Here is a 24236-nt window from a genome sequence, read left to right as displayed (position 1 = left end):
AGATATCAGAATGGCTGTGGGAACAGTTCTCGTCACCGGGTAAGACCAGCCCTTCCAGCCCTTTTTCACCGATGACACGAACCACCCTCTCCGAACGCCCAGCCCAGCTACAACACTGCGCCAGTCATCCTTGAAGATGCACCGCGCTCCAATTCCGCCGCACGGGCAGCTGTGTGGATCGCCTTGAATACCACAAGAAGGCCTCGATGCGCGCGCGCAATTGCACCTCGCAACCACCCTTCATCCCGTCCTTCTCCCATCGTCGTCGTCGTCGTCGTCGCCCAGTGAGAGCGGCGTGGCGCGTTGCCCTTGTTATTGTTGTCACGGCATGAGATATTGATTGTGGCTTGCTTTTGCAGTGGTACTGGCTACATCGGCTCCTTCACCACCCTCGCCCTCCTCGACAACGGCTACGATGTCGTCATTGTCGATAGTCTCCTCAACTCGTCCGAGGCCGCCTTAGACCGCATCGAGCTTATCTGCGACAAGCGTCCCACCTTCTACCAGGTCGACATTACAGACGAGGCCGGCCTCGACAATGTGTTTTCCAAGCACCCCGAGATCGACAGCGTTATTCACTTTGCCGCTCTAAAGGCAAGTTGCACCTTTGCCGTCACCCGATGTCATGTCCGTCTGTGTCTGTGGTGTGACCATCAGCTAACAATTGTCCCCTGTGGACCTGCAGGCCGTTGGCGAGTCTGGCGAAATCCCACTCGAGTACTACCGTGTCAATGTCGGCGGCAGCATCACCCTGCTCCGCTCTATGGCCAAGCACAATGTCCCCAACATTGTCTTCTCGTCCTCCGCCACTGTCTACGGTGATGCCACCCGTGTCCCTGGCATGATTCCCATTCCCGAGAACTGCCCCATCGGCCCCACCAACACATATGGTCATACAAAGGTGATGATTGAGACCGTCATTACCGATCATATTGAGGCCGAGAGGAGGAAGGCCAAAAAGGCGGGCAAGCCCTTCGAGCAATGGAACGGCGCTTTGCTCCGCTACTTCAACCCTTGCGGTGCTCACCCCACCGGTATCATGGGCGAGGATCCCCAGGGTGTCCCTTACAACCTCTTGCCTCTGCTTGGCAAGGTAGCGACTGGGGAAAGGGACAAGCTTTTGGTCTTTGGTGACGGTGAGTGGTCCCGCTCGGAGGAGACAGTTTTAAACCTCAGATGACAGGATGCTAAACCATGTATGACAGACTACGCCTCCAAGGATGGCACTGCAATTCGCGACTATATCCACGTCCTCGATCTTGCCAGCGGTCACCTTGCCGCTCTCAACTACCTCCGCGAGAAGAAGCCCGGTGTCAAGGCCTGGAACCTTGGCTCCGGTCGTGGCAGCACAGTGTTCGAGATGATCAACGCTTTCAGCAAGGTTGTCGGTCGTGACCTGCCCTACCAGGTTGTCGACAGGAGACTCGGCGATGTCTTGGATCTTACTGCCAACCCCGCGCTCGCCAACGAGGAGCTCAAATGGAAGACAAAGCTTACCCTGGAGGACGCATGCGCCGATCTATGGCGCTGGGTGGAGAACAACCCCAAGGGTTACCGACAAGATCCGCCGGCCGAGCTCTTGGAGAAGCTCAAGGCCAGCAAGGCCGTCAAGAACTAAAAAGGGGCTCTTGGGCTCTTTTGTTGCTTTTACGACCACCTTTTTGAACATTCACACACAACACATTCTGGCTTCTATCGTTTTGGGGCTTCTGGGTCGCATCACACTGTTTTATCAATTCCCCCTTTGGTTTATTCCCCCATTTTTTCTGTTACGACTGTGTTATGATTCCTTTCGCTACGTTGCTACGTACTGCTCAGTTCACGACACCCCCTCTGATTATACGTAATCAACCTCATAGATAGCATCTCATAGATGAATACGGAGGTGAAATTCTGCATGAATTCTCCATGCCGGCATGCCTCCAGTGTTCTTTATTATATGGTCACATCCCAGTCATGGCTATGGGTGGAAGAATATTAATAGAAAACCTATCAATCGTTTCCCATCAAAGCTTCAACAACAACTTGCCCGTAGTCTTCCTGCCCTCCAGATCGGTGTGCGCACGCGCCACCTCCTGAAGGGGATAAACCTCATGGACCTTGATCTTGACCTTCTCATGCTTGATCAGCTCAAACAACTCCGTCGTCCACCTCTCCCACTCCTCCGGCGTAACAATGTAGCCGAACAAAACCGGCCTCATCACCTTAACGTTCTTGGCCCCCAACCTCAGAATATCCAGCGGATCCACCTTACCCGACGCGTTTCCAAAGCTAATCACCATGCCCTTCCTCGCCACCATCTCCATATCCGCATCAAAAGTAGCCTTACCCACCCCATCAAAGATAACATCCACCCCGCGTCCATGCGTAATCTCCCTCACCCTCTCCACCACATCCTCGCTCTTGTTATCAATCGTCCACTGCGCGCCATGGTGGTGCGCCTGCTCGCACTTCTCCTTTCCTCCAGCCGTAGCAATGATTTTCGCGCCCATAACGCTCAAGATCTGCACCAGCAACGAACCCGTCCCGCCCGCGGCGGCATGCACAAGCGTCCAGGGCCCTTCGCTGATTCCCAGCTTTTGCTCGATGCCCGCGGCTTCGCGAACCAAGGTTAGGGCGGTTAGACCCTGGAGCAGGGCGGCGGCGGCGGTCTCAGAGGAGATGTTTGCGGGGAGGGGGCCGACGCAGCGAGCGGCGGAGACGGGGGTGTATTCCGCGTAGGTGGCGTCGGAGAGGTAGGCGACGCGGTCGCCGGGGGAGAAGCGCGGGGAGTTGGAGCTGACCACAGTGCCCGAGGCTTCTTTGCCGGTTATCAAGGGGTAGCCTGAGGAGGAGGGGTAGAGGCCTGTTCGGAAGTAGCTATTTTTTTGTTTGTGGTTAGTTTGCAGGGGAAAATGGGGAAATGGGAGAAAGGAGGAGGGAGAAAAGGGAAACAGGGAGAAACTTACGTATCAATAAAGTTGACGCCAATGTACTCGTTCTTCACAAGGACTTCGCCCTCCTTGATCTCGGGCACGGGCAGGTCGGTCTTGTACTTGAGGACGTCGACACCGCCGGGCTTCTCGATGACGATGCCGGACATGGTCTTTGGGACTTCGGCCATTGTGGAATAAGAATGGCGGATTTTGACGGGAGAGCTGTTCTGGTGATGTGCGCTGGTGGCGGGGTCGATGTTGCGATGGTGTAGGTGCGGGGAAGCGGGAATTGGCGATGTTACTGGTGAAGGATGCCGGAGAAGACAGGAACGGTTCGTGAAAGCAGAAATAGCAAACGGACGGCAGGATGACAGGTTTAAAAGGGGAAGAAGCCGACTGCGACTGCGGTGGACCGCGATGGTGTTGATGGTGGAGATGATATCGGTAGCGTGACGTGAACCGGTGCTTGCGGCCATCATGGGTTTTGAATGTCTCGAACCTTGTTGGCCCGTCGGTTGGCCCCACGACGAGCTGGACCTACTGTACCTCTAGAACTGCGGACTGCGGAGAGGGACTGCGTTTACACACTGACTCCCGGGCCTCGCCGGGTGAGAACGGAGAACGGAGTCGTATCAAGTCAATTTGTTGGTTTGGTCGTGATGCGAAAACCACCAACAGCCATCCCAAATAGTATATGGAAAGCGAATCCCGTTTACCCCCGAACTTCTGAGAAATGATTGTGCTTTCTGTTTACTACTGAGAGTCCATATTGCTCCATCTTTCTAGATCGGAACGGCATTTCGAAAGTTCACACTGATAAAAGATAAGACGGGCCGATGATGTAATCAAAGACACTAGGTAAATAATCGCGAAGCCGATTGGTACTTTAATCCGGTGTTGCTCTGCTTCGGACTGAATATCCATTGATCGGAGATTAAGAATATCCGGAGATGAATTATTCATCCCGTAGTAAGACGGAGGAGTCAGACGGAGTATCGGAGAGCTAGTTCGTAATTATCGCGGAGCCGAAGTCGTAACAATCCGGCAACACCTTGAAGAGTCGCGGTGTGTCTTGGTCCCTTCCGTCCTTCTTGGCGCTATTGGTCGGTATCGGAACCTCGGAGTGGAACAGCTGAAGGGGAGGGGATCCGCAGCTCCGGATTGAATGTCGCTCCCGGTCGTCCACCTCCAACAGCCTTCTTCATTCAACCAACGACAAGTCATCCTTTGCGGCCAGCTGCGGCGGACCTCAGGATTTGAGTTGGTGATTAAGAGAAGAAGTCTGCTCATCCAGTCATGCCAGGTACGGGCAATTCATCAACTAGTCTTGGCGGTTAGCCTGGTCTGCTGTTACCGTTAGGTTCATCGGGTGAAACCTTCCACGAGCTAGAAACTCGGAAAAAATCATGATATTAGCAAAACATAAAACCATCCTGCGCTCGGAATATTCACCGTAAATATCAGGCCCTTCGTGTCGAAGCAGACATGTAAACTCAAGACCTCAAAGCCCTATGATATGTCTGGCATCTCTTCGACTGAGACTAACATACTACATATCCCGCTTAGAACCAATGATGGGTTATAGTCACTAACAATCTACATTGATTGTACGGAAAATGATTTCTGCTAACCTTAAAACACACAGAACAAAACCAATATCTTGTACAACTCTGGTTTGGCGAAAAGTTCTGTTAGTCTCGGTCAAGGGGATGAGGTTCCGCACTAACAATTTCCCCAGCGTATCGTATCTGCAGTCCGCCTTGTCGTTTTCGATCCCGCTCATCTCTTTTTTCTCCGGCGCCCATTTCTTCAGCTCAGGCACAGTTGGCTTGATGCTTTCATCCCATCCATCAACCAAAACTCGAACGCCACGTCTCTCGCAGTCGCACATCTCACATCTCGTTTGCCAGCTCGTGTCTGTCTGCCTACCCATTCAACATGCCATCTCCCAACCACGCATCGGGTGCTTGCGCTTTGGCTGCAGCATCAGTGCACTCGTCAATGACTGGAGAATGACAACTCTCTGGACTCTCTGGAGTCTGAATAAGCGGCAACAGATCATTGATAGACAGGGGCAGTACCTGGTACTAATGGAAAGTGTTGACGGGGAAGCAGTGGTCTGAGTGGACAGAGCCCCGCGGCCATGCCCAGATATTTGAGGCTGTGCCACAAAGGGCCTCGCAAGCGTTTTGTTGATCATCTCACTCCCCAAGCGCGCGTCCGCCACGAGAGGGGGAAAGACTGGTCGAAATCGCCTCTACACTAGAGACTAGCACGGCTGGGTAGGGATATCCCGCGGGTATGTATGTACTATCTTTGGAGGTGGCTTTCATTCATTCAGCCGCTCCTCGCCAAAGCTGCCTGATGAACCAATATGTGCTGGTCCGGATTGGGCTTGGAGCTATAGGTCCACGGCAAGAGCTCCGGCGCAGCTTTATCATCACAGTGTTTCAGAATGCGCAATGGGAAGTAATCCTGCCCAACATTGAACATCCAAGTGGAAGTTAGTGACATTTTTCCACGATATTTTTTCCTTTCTCACAACAATCTCATACCAGTCCTGTTTCTGCAACTCCCTTGTGTTGGATTCCGCGTTCTACGTTACAGGACATTACCTAAGCGGGCAGGCATTCGACCAACACCGCCCCGCCACCACGTCACCATACACGGTCCTGGATATCAACTGTTTGCCCAAGAGCGGGACGAGGCTCAAACTCGCGTCCCCTTTGTTCAACTTGAACCCTTTCTACGGCTCAGCCGAACTATCATTCCATCGGCTCCATCGGTGGCCCGCTAAATTCTTCTCAACAGCCCGCTTGCTCACGACCGGGAAACGCCCTGCCCAGTTGGCCGCATGTTGGAGGCTCACATATAGGCCGGATACTTTTTCTTTGTATGATATGGGACGTTGAACCAACATCACGCAGTTACAGCGGCACCGAGCCGATATCTTACTCCCGTGATCCGGCCGTATTTACTTGTGAAGCTCGATAACGACAAAGTCACAATGGCAGCTATGTCGCCTCAACGTCCACAGGATAATCGGCGGGCCCGACTCCTAGAACTCGCTGCCGCCGTTGGTGTTACAGAGTTACCATCTCTCCCGCCACTGCCTCCGATCAGACTACCTACCCCGAGCCCACAAGACGATTTGCAAGCGGAAGAGCTCCTCCGACAACGACGAGCAGCTGAGAATCCCGAAAGCTCCCAAAGTTCTCTGAAACGAGCGTTTTCGTCCACCAAAAAGCCATGGGAGGCCAAGGAGATATTCGACGTCCTCGACAATCATGTCGCCTCGGGCGGTTCGCCCGCTGTCGCAAATGTTCTCATAAGAAAACTGCTCGAGCTTGGGGGAAACCCGAACATCAAAGCTTCGAAAGGCAGCAGATCAGGCTCCATCCTGTCTAGAAGAAAGAGTATGGAGTCTCTAGAACGGAGCCAGATACTGCAGAGGGCGATCCAGAACCGTCAAACGGACATGATTGCCGTCTTGTCCCATTATGCGGACGACCTCACGCTCAATGTGGCATTGCCCGACGCAATTCGCTCCAAAGACCTCACAATACTGAGTTTGCTCTTGCAACGCGGCGCAAATATTGCTCAGTCTCAGAATGGCCAGATCGAGTTTCGCCAACTGTGTATTGCTGGTGGTTATCCGGACCTTGTAGGTCTAATTCTTCAGTCATCGGGCGGATTTTCGTTGCAACTGCTCTCCTTGTGTCTCATAGACGCCTCGCGAAAGGGATGTTTGCAGACAGTCTGGAGATTGAGCAGGTCAGTCGCAGATGCCGACTTTGACACGGCCGAAGCTCTCAGGACAGCGATTGGGCAGAGCAGAGTTGACATTGCGCTCGCTATCTTGACAGGAAGACAACCACCTACAGCTGGAGGGGCCGGTCTGATGGAGAGCTTCAGACAGCTTCTCAACCAGTCCATTGGTCCAAATGAGAAGCTGTTCTTGACAGAGGCGCTCCTGTGCGCCGGCGCCCCTGGTGATATGGTGGCCGTCGCCTTGCAGCAAGCGTGCCAGGCCGAAAATATCGACATGATTCATCTTTTGGTCGAAAACGGAGCGTCAGTCGAGTACCAAGAAGCCAAGGTACTATGTGATACCATTTCGAGAGGAAATTGCAACCTTCTTCAGCTGCTGTTAAACGATCGAACGCGACTAAGTCCCAACCTTGCGTCTCGATGTGTTGGTGTGATTCCGACGACAATCAGCCCGGAAAACCGATATGCCTTCCTCAACATCCTGCTGCGAAAAGGCGCCGGTGGCGCTGCGTTGGGTGACGCTCTCATTGCTGCTGTGAGGGCTGGAGATGGTCAGTCGGTAAATCTACTGCTTACGCCGTATTTCCCGGAAGACACGGTTCCAGAGGGGAAGCCCCGAAAAGGCTCGCTTCAGATGAAACACGCCCGACATGAGGTGGCCTCGGTGGATCATTTGAATGGCATGGCTTTGAACAACGGAGTCATGATGGTGAACATAGACATGGTAAAGAAACTCCTGACAGGAAAGCCGTCCCCGTCGACGCTGGAGCAAGTATTTCCACAGGTCAAGAAGTTGGCTCCCAACGAACGTTACCTCATTACCGAGGCTTTTCTTGCTGCTGGGCTTTCTGGGCCCTGTTTGTCTAATGCTTTGACAGAGGCCATTGAAGAACAACACCCCAGACGAGACGATAGGTTCATTTCCCTTCTTTTGCGCTACACTGAAGGCACCCACTCCGACAATAACTCTGGAATTTTGTCTTCTATTGCTGTTGGGGATGTACCACTCTTACGCAAAATGCTCAAGAGGCCACTCACACCTCAAACGTCTGCTGCGGCTATGGTTAAAGCCATGGCGATCAATAATCAAGAAGTTCGGTACACGATCGTGGAGCTATTGCTTCAGGCAGGCGCTGGTAGAGAAGGGGACGAAGTATCCGCGGCGCTGTCACAGTTACTATCTGCCCAACCCCTGGATGTTCAACTCTTTTCTCTGCTCCTGAAGCATGGTAATGTGGATGCCAACTTCAAAGACGGCGAGCCTGTTACTCTCGGTATGTTTGACCTACACCTTTCTGTCCTTATAGACAATGCGTTTCTAACCGTTCACAGCTGTCCGCGATCCTGATCCCGCCATTCTTGAGCTTGTTGTCCAGTACGGAAAGCCGACACCCGAAACAGTGAATCACGGCCTCGAAACGCTGTCGAAGATGCCAACCACAGCTGCTAAGGCCGCCAAGATGTCTCTTCTTCTACGCCATACCAAACAAAAGGATCACCTGGATGTTCTTCTATACAACGAGGTCCAAACCATTCTCCAAACGCCGCTTGATACCCGCAACTATGATGTCGTCGGAACTCTTCTCTCAGCTGGAGCAGACATCAATTCCCACAACGCCGCCGCATTCTGCTGCGCCGTCAAGGCCTCTAGCACGCCATTGACGGACCTGATGCTGAGTGTCAAGCCAGCACCAGACTCCCTCGCTGCGGCACTTCGGCATTCGCTTAACATACCAATCCCCAGTGACCGTCAAAACTTCACCCGAAAACTGGTCGAAGCCGGGGCTCCGAGTTCGGAAGTAAACAGGGCGCTGAACTACGCTTTACACGCGCACTCTTCTGACTACCCACTCATCGAACTATTGTCAGCCTACGCCGACTCGACGGATGGCAAAGCGCTCGGTTTCGCGGTAGAGAAGCAGGATGGTCAAGCAGTGGAATTGATTCTGGCAAAGTCTTCACGAAAATATCCTGCGGCGGTACTCAACACCACCTTTACACAAGCCGTCAAACTCAAGGACCCGGAAATCTGTGCATCGCTGCTCAAGAGGGGGGTATCCGGTTCTGAAATCTCCGACGCGCTTATTGCCGCGGCGTCCAATGGAAATCTGACGCTTGTGAATATTTTGATGAGCCATGGAGCCAGCCTCGAGCATCAAGAAGGTCAAGCAGTAGTCGAAGCCTGCAAGAGCGCTGCCATCCCAGTCTTGGGCGCCCTTTTGCACCCCACTGCTCAGGTCAAGAAACAGACTTTGGTCAAGGGGTTCGAGGCAGCGAGTGTCAGCGTCACGGACCTCGAGGACCGCACGGCGGTCTTTCGCCTCCTTCTGGAAAGAGGAGTCGACGGCGAGGTCGTGGACAGACAGCTGGTTGCCGCGGGGACATATGGCGATGACGGTGAGGCTCTAGTGCGCTTGCTGCTTGCATATGGTGCGGATCCGGACTACAATTCGGGTGAGGCAATCTGGAATGCGACAAGAGGGGCGGCGCTGAAGAGTCTGAAGTTGATGTTGGGTGTGGAAAAAGCAAATGATCGTCAGAAGAAGCCGTCGCAAGATACATTGCTCAAGGCATTGAAGGCTAGCAGGAAATTGAGCCAGGACGCGAGGTATCAAGTCACTGAATGGCTGTTTTGCGCAGGGCTGGAACCGTCGGAGGATGTGCATACTGCGTTGCACAGGGCTGTGAAGGAGGAGCCTGATGTTCGCTTGATTCGGCTTTTGCTTACACATGGCGCTTCGCCGTTGATGAATGGGTGCGAGACACTGATTGATGCGACTCAGTCATTCCGCGTTGATGTACTGGAGGCTTTGTTGACGTTTGATGTTCCTGGAAAGGATGTCTCGTGGACTTTCCAACATGCTTTCACTCCAGAGACAGCTGAGGCTTGGATGACGGAACAAGGCTTCCAAATTGCAGAGATGCTGTTGGAGAAGGGCGCTGAGGGCGGTGAGCCCTTGTTCCCGGCTTTGAACGTTGCTGTCGACGCATACGGGACTGAAAATGAAGCACTGGCTCGACGATTTGCAACACTCCTGCTACAACACGGGGCCAGCGTCACTTGTCAGGATGGGCTTGTACTGCAAAAGGCAGCCAAGAAGGCGGATTCGGAACTGATACAGCTGATTCTGGAGCAGAGTCCAGACTCTCACTCGGTGTCCATGGCGTTTCCTCACATCTTTGACGCAGACCTTTCAGAGCAAGAGATTCTGTCACTGATTGAGCTGTTCATCTGCTACAACTTTGACGGAGAAAGGCTGGACGTAATGACTCCGACCTCCCCGCCGATTCTACTACGTGCTCTCAACAAGTATCCCCGGTCAGAGAAACTGCTGGAAACGCTTCTGGATGCAGGCTACTACCATGACCAGCTCACCACCATGAAAGTCATGGATGGCGGCGAAGAGGAACAGGTGAATCTGCTTTTCTGGGCATTGAGTCAGCCTCAAAAGCGTATCAGCAGCAGTATCATCCAGGTTCTCATCGACAGAGGGGCAAAGGTCAACTTTGAGACACGAGTGTCCAAACAGACTCCACTCATGCTGGCCATACAACACAGACGACCAGATCTGGTCAAAGCACTTCTTCTGGCCGGTGCGGATGTGGATGTTGCCGATGTTGAAAACAACACTCCGATGGCACTAGCTACTGCAATCGGGGGTGAACTAGGCACAGCCATGATGGCGAGTCTCCTGGCTGCCGGGCCATCTATGAACGACGGTTCCTTGCATAACGCCGCCAGGAAACTCAACCTAGAAGCAGTCAAGGTCTTGATCGAGTTTGGCCACGATCCAGACTTTCCCAGCGTCATCCACGGCGGTCGTTCCGCCCTAGGAGAACTCTGCCTCAACGCCGCCGAAGCCGGGCCCCTCTCATCTTCTCAAGAAAAGAAAATGGAAAAAGTCGTAGCCGAACTAATCAAACAAGGCAGCGACCTCTCCATCCAAGCCGACGGAAAATCCGTACTCCTCCTCGCCCTTCACTCCACCGACCCCCTCCCTATAACCCGCGCCCTCCTCAAAGCCGGCGTCTGGAAAACCATCAACGCCTCCGACCACCAATGGACCGACGGCGTGCACACCTACTCCCCCACGCAATACCTCCTCCGCATCCTCCCGCCTAACAGCACCGACCGTTCCGCCCTCCTCGAACTCCTCAAATCCTACCGCTGCCGGGACGTCTACTACGCCAACGACGGGCCGCAGCCCGACGGCGCCGTGAACCTGCCCCCCGAGCTCCTCCGCGCCGAACGCGAACGCCGCGCCCGCGCCGAGCGCATCGCCAAGGAGACAGAGGAACACCACATCGCCATTGCGCGGACCAAGGAGATCGCGACCATGCAGAACAAAATCTTCCTCGCGCGCGCCGAGCTCGAAGATAGTCGCATCCGCCGGCAGCGGGACGAGGAGATCGAAGCCGTGCGCAGCCGGCAGGCCGTTGAGGAGGAAGGCTTTGCCGCGGAATTGCACCGTCGGAAAGCTGAACGCGAAGCAAGCATGAAACATGAGCGTCAGCTGCTCGAGGCGGGATTGACGAGGGCGAGGCTGGTGTCAGAGGCGGAGCTGGAGATGGAGGAGAGGAAACAGGGGCAGACGGCGCAGTGGGAGCAGCAGAGGCTGCAGAGTGCTAAGCAGTTGAGTGAGGTTAGGGTGCAGGAACGTAGGGAGATGGAGAGGATTGAGGCGGTGAGTGATGCGCGGATGGTGAAGAGGTTGGGGGAGCATAAGAAGCTGGTGGAGACGCAGGAGAGGTTGGCGAGGAGTTTGAATGGGGCGGTGCCGCCTGGTGGGGGGAGGAGGCAGGTGGGGTATATTACTGGGGAGTTGGATTGATGGGGGAGGGTGAGGGTGATGTTGAGTGTGTGAGAGTTGTGAGGGTTTAATGTTCAAGGGGTAATGGCGCTCAGCTGCAGATTGATTATGGGTTCAAGTGGTTCTCAGATTGGATTTAAGGCAGGAATCTACCCACGCCCACCGCAAGCCCTCGCCTCTGGCTTTTCCTTTGCGTCCTTGGGCTTTCGTTTCATCTTTGCCATCAGACGATGTCATGTCGACGGCAATCGTCCCATTTAATTCATACAACATTTGAAAGTCACTCTCCCGCCTTCGGACGACAAGTTTCGCACACGGTTGCTCATGAACGGGGGTGTTTTATGGGAGCAACGCGGAAGCGAGTCGTCCTGATGGTTGAGACTTGAGGAAGGAATGACAAGAATGGGCGTGATTACTCCCATACACTACCACTCCGGCATCCTCTTGTTAGCAGGTACCTAGGCATTGACATATCCACTTTGGGCTTTAAACCCATGGAAGAGGTATGTTTATGGAAATCAGTGGGCATGAACATCTCGATGGCCATGCTAAGGCCAAGGTGAGCTTTGATCGACCATGTTCTGACATCCACAGACTATTTGAACTCTCACTTCCAAGCGGCTACTCGCCAGACAAGTAAAGGTTGCGTTTGGTATCTACTTCGGGGATCTGCTCTCGTCCGATGCTCGAGGTTTATTGGACGGAAAGTACCTCTTCCAAGACGCCGAACTGAGCTGAGATGACAAACGTACCGCAGTCTGCCGTTGCAGAGAAGTTTGCTTCGCTCGTCGATACCTTGACTTCCTGAGCAGCCCCCTCCCCGTCTATAAGAACCCGCCTCCTCCCCGATGAACTCCCGATTTTTTCCCTTCCTTTTCTTCTACACATCGCGAGCTCGTGTTGGCGTCGCCTTGAGATCTTCGCCCGTCTCTTTTCTTCTTGATAACTCAAGTTAGACAGGGTATAATTCACCAGTCCATAAAGCCTGATTCAAGATCGGTTTACAGAAACACTCAACTTCCGCTCACATCAAGAAACGACAGGAGCTATAGGGTGCTCACAGCCTTTCAGCCGGAAGTCCATCATTCACATTACTCTCACCACTTCTCACGTTGAGGAGAGGGTGTTGCCAGGCTTCATCTTCACAGCAAATTCTTCTCTTTCCACTACGTCAACTTCAGCTTGATAAGCCGCGGAGGCCCTTAATCTCACTGATGTGTTAAAGGTTTGTCACAATCATTTACCTTTTCTTCCTTTTTGTACTAGCTCAGTTCAACAACTAATCAGTGCATGACAGGAATACTTCTGGCAAACAACACAATGTCGCCAAACCCATCCGACTTCTCAGTCGACCCATCAGACATCCCACAGCTTAAGCATCTGCCGAATTATTGGCCGGCTACGGAGTCAGGGCATGGAACGTCTGCTCCGCCGATGTTTCAGGAACATACTCCAGCACCTGATCCAGTTCGGTCGCTCAGCGAGGATCCTAACCTCGATCCCTGGACTACCTCTAGGAGAGACGAGATGAGTGATCCAAACGATGACAGGAATGGCCATTCTACCCCCATCAACGTGGATGATGACGATGAAAGTCTGTTTGGAGGTCCAAGTCTCGGCGACGACCAGGGCGGAAACGACGCGGTTGCTCAGGATGCTGAGAGTGGGTTCCCAGCTGCTGTCATGATTGAGGACGACGATGATCTCATGATCGTGGAGCCTGAGGATGTGCCAGCATACGTGAGAGCGAAGTTCGATGAGAAGAAGAAACCCAAAGCTAATGATGAGCTTTTTGTCTCTCCCGGTCCACCTGTCGCAAGCGCTGAGCCTATCAAGGTCGAAGAGGACGACGACCTGCTGTTGCTGCACCATGTCACCAAGAATACAGGCAGAGCATCAGAAGACAATGACGAGGAGAACGACAAAGACAGCGACGAAGACTACGAATCTGACGAATACGCACAGCGGTCGGACGGTGAAAGCTCTGCAAAGCGCCGTCGTCGGAACAAAGGGAAAGGGAAGCAGAAGCAGGTACGAAAGCCGGAGCCGATGCCGCGAACACAAATTCGCAACGTTTTTTCTCAGCGTAGACGCGTGGGTGGCGGAGAAAAGACATTGCAAGGTCAGCCGCTTCAAGAGCCAAGTGACGAGGAGCTCGCCCAGATGTTCATGGAGAAAGAACGACTGAGCAAGCTCTCAAAGTCGGAGAAACTCTCACTCATGGACAGAATGAAGCTTGCTGCGATCACTGCTAAGATTGCCGATTTGGAGACACTCGCACAAAATATGGATTCCATCTCCGGTGCAGATGACGCAAACCCCAGTGATGAGGAGGCAGATTCGGATGCAGGTATTGAGGCTGCTCTACGAGCCATCGAAGTTCTTGGAGAGACAGAGAATGCTGCATCTAGCAACAACGGAGACCCGCAGGGTTCGGGCTTTGGACCCGGGGAGCAGCAAGCCGAAGGAAGCGGCAAGAAGAAAAGGAAGGCTTCGGCAAAGACTGCAAAGGAGTGGTGGGAGCAATTCTATGCCGAAAAGGAAGACAACAAGTCATCTGCCAAGGGGAAGAAGAAGCAGCTTACAGCAGCAAGAAAGAAGAACAAACCATCGAAGGGAAAGAAGGGAATCACCACAGCTCAAGAGCGACGATTGATGGAGATGCTCAAAAATAACAACCCAATTGTTGCGCGAGCAGCACATGGTGATGTGGCCATGCCAGGGCCAATTGACACGAGGAGGCAAGATGATCAGTTGCAGGCCATGAAAGACTTCTTGCTCAAGATGTCGGGAAACCCTACCAAGCGTCACAGGTCAATGGAGATGGGGGAGTTGAAGAGATCTATCCGATCGTTTGGAAGGGGCAAAGTAAAACCCAACAACGGAAGATGAAAGGTCCCGGGAATGGAGTCATCTCTCTACAACCATCAGATCGTGGGGGTTTCCTGGATGTTGGGTCAGGAATTCTCTCCCGCGCCACCTTTCGGAGGTATTTTGGCTGATCAAATGGGTACGCGAAGCTTTCAACTAACTCTTTCTGTTGTTCTTCCACTTGCTAACTTGTTCTCTTACCTAGGACTCGGGAAAACTGTCCAGGTACTGGCGACGATTGTCTCAAACCCACCTTCGGAGGAGGATATCAAAGCAGGGTCTCATGCCACGCTCATTGTTGCTCCTTCAGCTGCCATACTACAATGGTTACGGGAACTTGAGAAGCATTGTACTGAAGAAGCCATTGGGACATGGCATCATTACCGATCCCAATCCATGGGTGATAAGCTATGGAAGAAGGCAGATGTCCTGTAAGTTTCATGCTCTCAAAAACCTTAGGATCGACGAATCAACACTAACAGGCGTTAATTTCTGAGCAGGCTGGCCAGCTACACACAAGTTGCTAATGCGTTCCCGTCTGATAAGGACTTGAAAAGGATTGCCGGCATGAAAGTCAGCGACGAAGAGTGGGTTAAAGAGTTCGACGAAGTGCAAGGAGACTTGCTCAAGTCTTCCTTTCACCGAGTTGTTTTGGACGAAGCCCACGCTATAAGGAATCCCAACAGCCGGACATCAAAGGCTTGCATCAGCTTGGTCAGCAAACATCGTTGGCTTCTTACCGGAACGCCCTTTCACAACTCAATCGATGAGTTATATCCGTACATGCGTTTCCTCAATTGCCACTGGGCAACTGATCCACGAGATTTCCAAGCTCAGTTCGGAGACCTTGAAAAGGATACTACGAAACAGCGATTGGAGGCAGTCATTTCCAGCATAATGCTGAGAAGACGAGTGGATGACACGTTCCTGGGTGCCCCGATCCTCCAAATACCCAAAACCCATCCCATAGAGGAATGCCGGGTTGACTTATCAGTTGAGGAGCGACTGATCTACAGTCGTCTCGAACAGAGGTTCCTCGACAACATCAAAACGCAAATTGATGCATCAGACAAGGCAAAGATGCGCACATACCTTGCCTGTATTACCCGCTTACGGCAAGCTGTTTCCCATCCATATCTTCTGGAAGACACCATGGCAAAGAACTTCAACACGGAAGACCTGACATACCTGCAAAACTCGCTTGCTAAGCTCGGAGGGCGCACACCTCTTCACATCCAGCTTCAGCGCTGGATGACGATGGAATATGAAGCTCGCATAAAGGAAGGAGATACTGCCGCCCGTTTTGGTCAAAGCCAGTTCGACATGGATCAACAGTTCGCTGAAATGCAGGAGGGGAAGGCGGGCGAGGAGGTCGATTGCCGGCTCTGCTATGATATCGCTACGGATCCGGTCATCACCGATCCTTGCGGTCATTTGTTCTGTAGCGACTGCATTGAAGGCAAACTCGAGTTGGATCCCGGAATTTGTCCTTCTTGCAAAAACGTTCTCATGAGGTTAGAGAAGCTTGAGCAGCCTGTGCGCCAGGAGCAGAACAGCGGCCAGGATGCAGTGTTGGACGTTGAGGATCAACCCCAGCGAAGCCAGAAGCGCAAATACAACAAGCGACCCGTGGAAAACACAATCGGCCAAGACATGAACGGTGTTGAACCAAGGGATAAGGAGGGTTCCAAATGGCTGGCATCCTGGGACGAGACTCAGCACCATTCGCTGGCTGGCAGCGCCAAAACCGTGGCTATCAAGAGCAAGATCTTGGAATGGCAGTATCAAGCCCCGGAAGACAAAATCATTGGTAAGCTAACATAATCAGTTCTTTGCCTGACTTTGTGCTAACTTCTCGGATTCTAGTGTTTGTGCAATGGGTCCGCTTAGCAAGGATCCTTGGGCGCGTGCTGGCTGAGGAGGGAATCAACTTTCTCTATTACTTCGGTAGCATGACGAAAGACCAAAGAAACAAAGCTGTGGAAACATTCCAGGATGATCCCAACGCCAAGGTTATGGTAAGTTCTCGACCCAGGCTTGGATCCCTCATCAACGCGTGTACTAACGAAATGCCACCAGATCGTGTCCCTCAAATGCGGAGGCCAAGCCTTGAACCCCACGGCCAGCAACAGAGTTATCAGCGTGGACGCATAGTGGTGTTCTGCAGTTGACTCTCAGGCGTTTGGCAGAGTTCATCGTTAGTTGCCCTAGTCCTATGGATACCTATCGTCGGTAAATCACTGACTCTGTGCAAATAGGCATCGGCCAGGAGAAAGAGACATACTTCGTGCGTATATTAACGAATAATACAATCGATGAGAATCTCATGTCTCTTCAGAAGAAGAAGGACGGCAACATCTCGCAAATCATGCAGGAAGATGGCGTCCATCGGGATCCGCCAACCTTGGAGGAACTTGCCCAACTTTTTGGCAACAACAATGATGCTAACAACCAAGCGGAGGCGGTTGAGGACAACACCATTGATGAGTGAGCAAGGTCTTTTGAGGAAACTGATGGAGCCTAGGTCCCAGAGGATACGTACAGGTGGATCAAGACCGGCTATGATCACCGCGCTTCGGAGTGCAACCGTCCATTGTTCACATGGATATTGACCTTCTTTTTCTTTCTTTCCAGTTGCTACTGCTTTTGAGATATACCCAAGTCAGTGGCTCGGTACTCACCTTCGGCGCTTGACTGGTACTTGCTTTTCTTTTTTTCCATTGGTTTCTTATCATAAGGAGGGTTCCTCTTTCCAACGTCTTCAAAGGCAAAATGGGTTTTCTGCCACGACGATATTCAAGAAAAACAGGTTTTGTGAAGAGTGGATCTCATTAAGAAGGACTTCTGCTCGTACTTATTTTCCCGCCTCTTCTACCCCTTCCTTGCTTGCTGTTGCCCGTTACTCTACTAATAGCACTTTCAGCACGGTTTCCTTACCAGGATCCATGTTGCGAAGAGAATTCGAGGCACAGAACCCGGCAAAACTTGGGTGTATAGGCAGTTAGGCACATAAGCGGATTTTTACACAAGTGTCCGCTTGGCTTCAGATACCCCCGCGAGAGACTTGGTGAAAGCTTTTAGATCTATCATGGACACATAGCTTCGTTGAACAACATTCCTAAATCCGAGTGAAACAAACGCTTTCTACCGTGACATGACACCCATCGCTACACCCTCCTGGCAACAAACAGCTTTCTCGGAGACCACATCCCAGCAGCCGAGCTCCTCAACTCGCCCAAAACCGCCACTCCAGCGCTTCTTCCCGAAGCCATAACTCCTTCCTCCAAATCCTCCTCCATCCGGTTTTCTTCTCCAGATCTCCTATGCCCTTCCCAATCTTGACCACTGCCCGCACCCCCCGTTTTTCTCTCAATCTCACAAATCTGCCAGCTTCTCAGGAGCATGAGTAAAGCGGTGCCCCCCAGGAACGTACAGCCGACAAAGATCTGGCTCGGAATGAACTTGTTGACGCCGTCTCCACCCTTGACGAGCTGCAGCGCAATGGCTTCTCCAAAAGTGGTAGGAATCACTAAGGCGAAGCAGATAGTGCCAAAAATGGCACTGCTTTCGGCGAGACTAACGGTTTCCGCCAGGATGGGATTCACCGTGGCCCAGAAACAACCACCTCCGGCGCCCGCGGCTATGGCAAAGATTATTAGGCCGGCGTACGAGCGGGCGAGGATCCAGAGGGTTAGGCAGAGGATGGCGCATGATGAGCAGCAGAGGAGGGCGAGGTTGATGCGGCCGAAGCGGTCGCTGAGGGCGCTAGTTAGGTGACAGGAAATTAGCAGACGGCCCTTCGAAGATTGACGCTGAAGAGCATAGATAGCGAGGAAGTGTTAGTTAGAGAGCCGACTTACCCAACAAGCGGGCGCCCAACGCCCACTCCCAAGCTCAACATAGCATTAACCACGGATCCTTGGGATGGAGTGAGGCCGATGCTGGTTGCATAGCTCGGGAGAGAGTACCAGAGGGAGACGTAGCCAAATTCGGTTATGAAACCCCACAGGAGAATAAGAAGGACCTGGGTCCTGCCAAAGTCACGGATGTTGAAGGATCGGCGTTTCGACGACCCCGTGGAAGAGCTGATAGGCCGCTCGCGGCAGAGGAAGGCGCAAATGATGTTAAAAGCAACGGAGACGAGGGCAAGAATCCGCCAGGTCCATTTCAGTCCAGAGACGGCGAGGAGTTTGCCAGTGATGAGGTTCCATGCGATGCCACCGCCTGCTCCCGCCGTTGCGAGGCCGAGAGCCAAACTCCGGTGTCGTGAGAACCATGGCGGGAGGAGACCCATTGCCTGTTTGTTTTCGATTGCACGTGTAAGCCACCTAGTTCTTTCAAAATACCTATCTGTAGAGGAACTGCAACTCACCGGGATATAAAGCAACCCAAACCCAAACCCCATACAAAGCCCCACGCTCATAAAAAGATGCCACACCCTACTCGCCGCCGACGCAGAGAACAACCCAGCAAAGATCATCAACGACCCCAGCACCATCGTATACCTGGTCCCAATCTTTCTCTGGATAGCACTAATAATCGGTCCCAAGATCAAAGCCAGCGAGACAGACAAGCCTCCAATCAGGGCGTACTCAAAATGGCTCGCTTCCGGAAAGGTGTTTTCGCGGATATACAACTCCATGAAAATTCCCCAGGCGCTGTTGATGCCCCAGGTGTTGACGTTCATGAGGAATACTGCTCCCACGACCACCCATCCGTAGCCGCCATCTGGAGGGACGTCTTCTACCAAGGCGATGCTGGCCGGGTCGATGTCATCTGGAGGAGGCGTGCCGCCGGCTGCTCGAAGGGTTTCGGGGTCTGATTCTTGCCCGGCGAAAGACGCATGTTGTTGGCTGCGTTGGGCGAGTTCGATGGCGTTGGAGTCGTGGTTTGGGGGTTGTGATGGGTTGGTGTCGAAGAGGGCGGACATTGTAAAACACGGGTGTTGAACGTCTGTTGGAAAAGAATAGGTACAAACCAAGCCCGTGAGAAAAGAAATGGTTTTACATCCTCAGAGAAAAGGGATATAAGTCATCTTTGATATATGCAGCCGTTACCAACAAGGACTAACAAGGACGGACCCTGGATGAGCCTAGGCAGGTCCAGATTCAGTACTAAGTGATGGATAAAATCCTCGAAACACACCGCTGTCGCTTTCCGAGGACGGAGGAAGGAACTACGGTGTGCAGAGAATTCAGAGATGAGGAAGGATCTTTCCCATGTGAATCTTGTGGGAACCAAGAAGGTCAAGCCCGTGGATAGCCGCGATGGCGATGATTTTGTTTTGATGATGGTCGGTATTGTGTTGAAGTTGCACCGTTTATTTCCACGATGGATCCACATCATGACGATAACGAGTCAAGGACTCTTGCCAGCCCACAGAACAGGCATAATGCATCCCGGGTATAGGATATAACTCATCTTATTGGACGATATTGGACATCTGGACTGCGATGTACTCCGATTGGTCCCACCCGTCCTTTGTGTTGGCATGTAAACACCCCTGAAAGGGTGTTGGTCGGCACTTTCGACGTTGTGTTACCAACATGGAACGGTTCACATACCAATAGTTCAGAAGTAGAATGTTCAGAAGTAGAATATGTAACAACAAGGCGAGCCAAAATCATGATGATGTGTTTTGGAAACAAAGACATTGTGGTCCTCATTTGTATGTGCTACCCATTCATTCATTCATCCATCCTCATAATTCCCAGCACTTCGACGAACCAGACACGACATGCCATTTCCCTCCCAGGCAATCCCAAAATATACCCTCCCTCATTTAGAGGACCTCAGACCTAACACACTTAATCCTCGTAGACGCAAGAGTATCAACGTTGACACACTTCTCCGGCAACCGACCCAGTCTCTCGCCCGAGCACTTGCCTCCGTCGCCAGTCTTTTTCGAGTAGCCGAACCAGCCCTTAGATAGGCCCTCGAGTGTGCTACCATCGGTGAGGTACACCGACTTGGTGGTGTCGTCCATGGTCACGTCCTCGAGGAAGAAGGAGTTGTGGCCGTAGTTTTGGTCGGAGCTGTTTGTGTCGAAGTGGATCGTTAGTGAGGGTCATCAAAACTTTCGCTGTATCCAAATGCAGCTCTACCAAGAGGTGAGGCTGGGGAGTTGGTAGGGTAGGTAAGATAGGTAGGTACTCACCAGTCGGAGTTCTTGTATTCGTTTGCCTTGGGCCTGGTGAAGGCGAGAGCGGTGGCGGCGAGAGCGAGGATGATGGTGAACTTCATTGTTGCGGTTGCTTAGAAAGACTGTGTTTGAGTTGTTGGTGTGAAAGAAACTGGTATGCTGCGTTATGGCTTTGAAGGCTTGATGTGCTTGCTGTATGAGATGATGAGAAGAACTGACTGCTTTGAACGCAAGACGAAGGGCGGTTTATATAGACTCATCGTCCCCTATGTCCGACAACAGCATGTATACCTAAAGGTAGGCGCACATCGTCCAGTTCCACCATCTTACGATCACAGAGTCCGATTTCGTGACGTCTAGACATGATCGTCAAGCCGAAGGATTCGCTTCACCGTACTACCAAGAGGATTCAGGTGGTATCACAACCTTGAGCCTCGACGACCAGGTGGTTGAATGGCTTTGACGGCTAACATAGGCAGCCGTTTCTGTCTGCCTAGTCTCTCGGGACCTGAGAGTCCGATGGACATTTCGTCATGCCTAGACATGATCGTCAAGCCGAAGGATTCGCTTCACCGTACCATGAAGAGGATTCAGGTGGTATTACAACCTTAAGCCTCGACGACCAGGTGGTTGAATGGCTTTCACGGCTGACATGGGCAGCCGTTTCTGTCTGCCTAGTCTTCGGGAACCCGCTCATCCGGCCAAATTTGGTCGACGAAATCCGCTCATAGGGCGTTGTTAACGATCACAGCAAAAGTGATGCTCTTCCATTTCCTATTCGGGATATTTAGTCTTGGCACTTTGGTGGAGTCCACTGATCGACACTCTTGAAGGAAGGCGTAGCTGAGGAAGGATTTAGAACCATGTACTATAGCGCGCATACGGTATCTGTAAAAATGATCCGCGGGATTAATTCCGTGCGACTGGATAGTTTTCCCACGGAGGGTCTGTTTTCCTATTCTAAAATAATGCCCAGTATTTTCTTGAAAACGAAACTATAAAATCGGTTGTAATGGTGTTGTGTATAGTGTATTATATTTGTAAGAATTATCGTTAGTATGATATTTATTAAAGATGGTTTAGAATGTAGTAATTGCATTTAGTACAAGCTATATTTTGCTAGAGTACGAACCTCTCTTTTAAGAAATACGATTTCTAAGTATATGGATGTTTAAATATTGGCTACATTTCAATGATAAGAACGTCTCCTCTAAGAAATGCTACTTCCTATTATTGTAATATTGGAACGTTAATTTTATTTATATTATAAAAATTATTTTGATTATAATTTAAGATTATTTTACTATAAAAGTAATCGTTAATTTTAAATATTTCTATTTTAAATTAGTTTTATTGTGAAGTTGAGTTTAGAAATAAGGTTAATTATTTTTTAAAGTGGTTATAGTTGCTAAGAGATTTTTGATAAGGTGAGAATTTAGAGGTGAAGTGAATATATTAGTATATATTATATTTTTTTATAATTATTTATCAGATATTAGTTTAATATTATATAGTAGAATTCGATTATTAACGTACGGATAGTATATAAAAATAATATAATGCTTTGTTTATTTATTTTATATTAATTTCGAAATTATTCGAAATTCCGAATTGCTTGTTAATCGTATAGATATTCCTATATTAAAATTCCTTTCTTTAATATATTTATATCCCGTTTAATAGCCTAATTTTAAATATTGCGGTAATATCTATCGAAGGGAAGCCTTAAAGCTTTGTCGGATAAACTTTAACGTTAATAGAATAATAATTATAAAAATGAAAGATAGTTGTAATAAAAATAAAAAGTATTAAAAGTTTATTACCCCCCGCTATCGGATTAATTTTTGTCTCTCTTTATTATAAGAATAGGAATTTAAATAAAGTGAAAAAACAGAACATTAGTATAAAATATAGCCCCGAAATTAATATATAACTATTAAAATAAAGTTCTAAAACCTACTTATAATTATAAATTATAATTGGGGGTTAATCGAAGTATATATTTTTTCTAAATTTTATTGCTCCTATTTCTAAAGGTCGATAGGCTTCCGGAATATAAATAGTTAATCCTCACCCTAAATATCATTTCTATCGTTTTTGTTGTTTCTATTGAGTTTTTTAGGAAGACGATAGAATATAGTATTTCCGTATATAAGGTGAATAATATTAGAACGGTCGTTAGCATAATTAGTATGCTAGCGACGGGTAGCCGGCGCTTATTTACTTCCTTTATATATATTACTTTACGTACCGTTCTTCCTAACTATTTTCGAAGATTTAATTAAATACGCCTTATCGAATTTTATTCCTAAGAAATTTAGTAATAATATTTTTTTATATATATATAATTTATTTTTCTTTATAAGTATTAATATTTTCTTTAATGTAGTAAAGTATATTCCTATATTAGTATTTTTGGCAAAATAATTAATTCAATCTTTTATTATAATATTAGTATTATTTCATAAGTAGCGGTAGGTATTCCTATTATTAGTAGAAAATAGGGCGATTTAAATTTTATAAATTCGATTGCTATAAGGTTTAATTTTAATAATAGGAATTAGTACACTTATAATAATATCCTTTATTTCGCCCGAATTAATAGTTATATTGGGATTATTATAAATATATAGTTCGTTTAAGTCTTAGTCTTCGTTTTTTAATCGAATCCAATTGTTATTATTTTCGGAATCTAAATTGAAAACGATATTTAAAAATATTTAGTTAGTATATTTAATTTCTTTCTATTTATCGTCGCTCTACTTAAATTTAATTATAAATTAGATGGGGATAGTAACGGGCTTCTTAATAGTAGGCTTTTTAGTAATCATATTCTTATCCGGTTTGATATTGGAAGTAGAAGGTTCTATAATAATAATGGACTTCTTAGTAGCGGCGGGAATTTTAGTAATAGCGGGCTTCTTAGTAGCAACGGATTTAATAGTAACGGTATTCTTATCCGGCTTAATATTGAAAAGTTCAATTTCAATAGGAAAGGTAGCCAATAAATCCGAAGTGGAGGAAATACGGGCCTTTATTTTTAATATTAATATAATTATGAAAGAAAATTGGGTTTAAGGATTAGAAACTTATTAAATATATATACTTTTAATTATTTTTATAAAACTGCCTAATTCGGCTTCATTAGTTTTACGCTTTTTAAGGGCCGGGGCCGGGGCCGGAGCGACGTCCTCTTCGTCCTCTATAGGAATAATAATAATATATTTTTTAACTTTTATGTTTAATTTTATTCTAAGCGGCTAAAGTTTTTTATTATTAGGTAGGTAGATATTATAGAGAAATAAATAGAAAAGCTATATAACGTCGGGGTAAATTTCTTCTTACTTTATTTATTTATTTATTATTTTATTTTAACTTATTTCCTCCTCCGATATATTAGAATATTTTATTAGAGTGCTAATAAATTAATATATTTACGGGCCTTCCTTAATTGGGATATGTAGGGCGTCGGGATTATAGCGAATATTTTTCTTATATTAATTATTGAATTGTATTATAATTCGTTATATAGCTTTTTAGGTGATTGGTTAGCGCTATAATATTCGTATAGTAGCTGTTAAAATATTAATAAGGTTAAAGTAAGAGGGATAACGACGGTATTGGAGTGGAATTTACTATATAGAGAGGCGTAAAGAGAATAATTAATAATTAAGATATAAATAATATATTGTATGCGTAAGAATTTAGTAAAGTAGAAAGTAAAAA

The 24236-nt window shown here is 49.3% G+C and overlaps 6 protein-coding genes across 6 annotated transcripts; 3 read left to right on the top strand and 3 right to left on the bottom strand.

The window, feature by feature from the left end:
* Positions 1-10: 10 nt before the first annotated feature.
* B0H65DRAFT_511800 (uncharacterized protein) lies at positions 11-1618 on the top strand (the record flags this gene model as incomplete). The annotated part of the gene is made up of 4 exons (XM_062828524.1): positions 11-39; positions 360-594; positions 686-1136; positions 1206-1618. The coding sequence occupies 4 exons, from the start codon at positions 11-13 to the stop codon at positions 1616-1618; spliced, it is 1128 nt and encodes a 375-aa protein (XP_062677288.1).
* Positions 1619-2006: 388 nt separating this feature from the next.
* Positions 2007-3103, bottom strand: B0H65DRAFT_435016 (uncharacterized protein; the record flags this gene model as incomplete). Its single annotated transcript, XM_062825174.1, has 2 exons — positions 2007-2859; positions 2949-3103. 2 exons carry the CDS (start codon positions 3101-3103, stop codon positions 2007-2009), a joined length of 1008 nt encoding a protein of 335 aa, XP_062677287.1.
* A 2570-nt stretch (positions 3104-5673) lies between these two features.
* Positions 5674-11623, top strand: B0H65DRAFT_305733 (uncharacterized protein). The gene is made up of 2 exons (XM_062823208.1): positions 5674-7960; positions 8019-11623. Exons 1-2 carry the CDS (start codon positions 5923-5925, stop codon positions 11516-11518), a joined length of 5538 nt encoding a protein of 1845 aa, XP_062677286.1. The 5' UTR covers positions 5674-5922; the 3' UTR covers positions 11519-11623.
* Positions 11624-12817: 1194 nt separating this feature from the next.
* Positions 12818-16859, top strand: B0H65DRAFT_445777 (SNF2 family N-terminal domain-containing protein; the record flags this gene model as incomplete). The annotated part of the gene is made up of 8 exons (XM_062825768.1): positions 12818-13528; positions 13583-14365; positions 14429-14507; positions 14574-14799; positions 14869-16178; positions 16235-16386; positions 16523-16565; positions 16627-16859. 8 exons carry the CDS (start codon positions 12818-12820, stop codon positions 16857-16859), a joined length of 3537 nt encoding a protein of 1178 aa, XP_062677285.1.
* Positions 16860-17463: 604 nt separating this feature from the next.
* Positions 17464-19698, bottom strand: B0H65DRAFT_476969 (major facilitator superfamily domain-containing protein). The gene is made up of 3 exons (XM_062827401.1): positions 18741-19698; positions 18229-18665; positions 17464-18133 (listed from the first exon to the last, which is right to left on the bottom strand). The coding sequence occupies exons 1-3, from the start codon at positions 19296-19298 to the stop codon at positions 17536-17538; spliced, it is 1593 nt and encodes a 530-aa protein (XP_062677284.1). The 5' UTR covers positions 19299-19698; the 3' UTR covers positions 17464-17535.
* A 333-nt stretch (positions 19699-20031) lies between these two features.
* Positions 20032-20827, bottom strand: B0H65DRAFT_305153 (uncharacterized protein). The gene is made up of 2 exons (XM_062823206.1): positions 20526-20827; positions 20032-20403 (listed from the first exon to the last, which is right to left on the bottom strand). The coding sequence occupies exons 1-2, from the start codon at positions 20609-20611 to the stop codon at positions 20151-20153; spliced, it is 339 nt and encodes a 112-aa protein (XP_062677283.1). The 5' UTR covers positions 20612-20827; the 3' UTR covers positions 20032-20150.
* Between the last annotated feature and the right edge of the window lie 3409 nt (positions 20828-24236).

This window comes from Neurospora tetraspora (assembly GCF_033439725.1).
Source record: "Neurospora tetraspora strain CBS 560.94 chromosome Unknown B0H65scaffold_8, whole genome shotgun sequence".
Classification (NCBI taxonomy): Eukaryota; Fungi; Ascomycota; class Sordariomycetes; order Sordariales; family Sordariaceae; genus Neurospora; species Neurospora tetraspora.
This window is presented reverse-complemented; position numbering and strand designations above follow the sequence as displayed.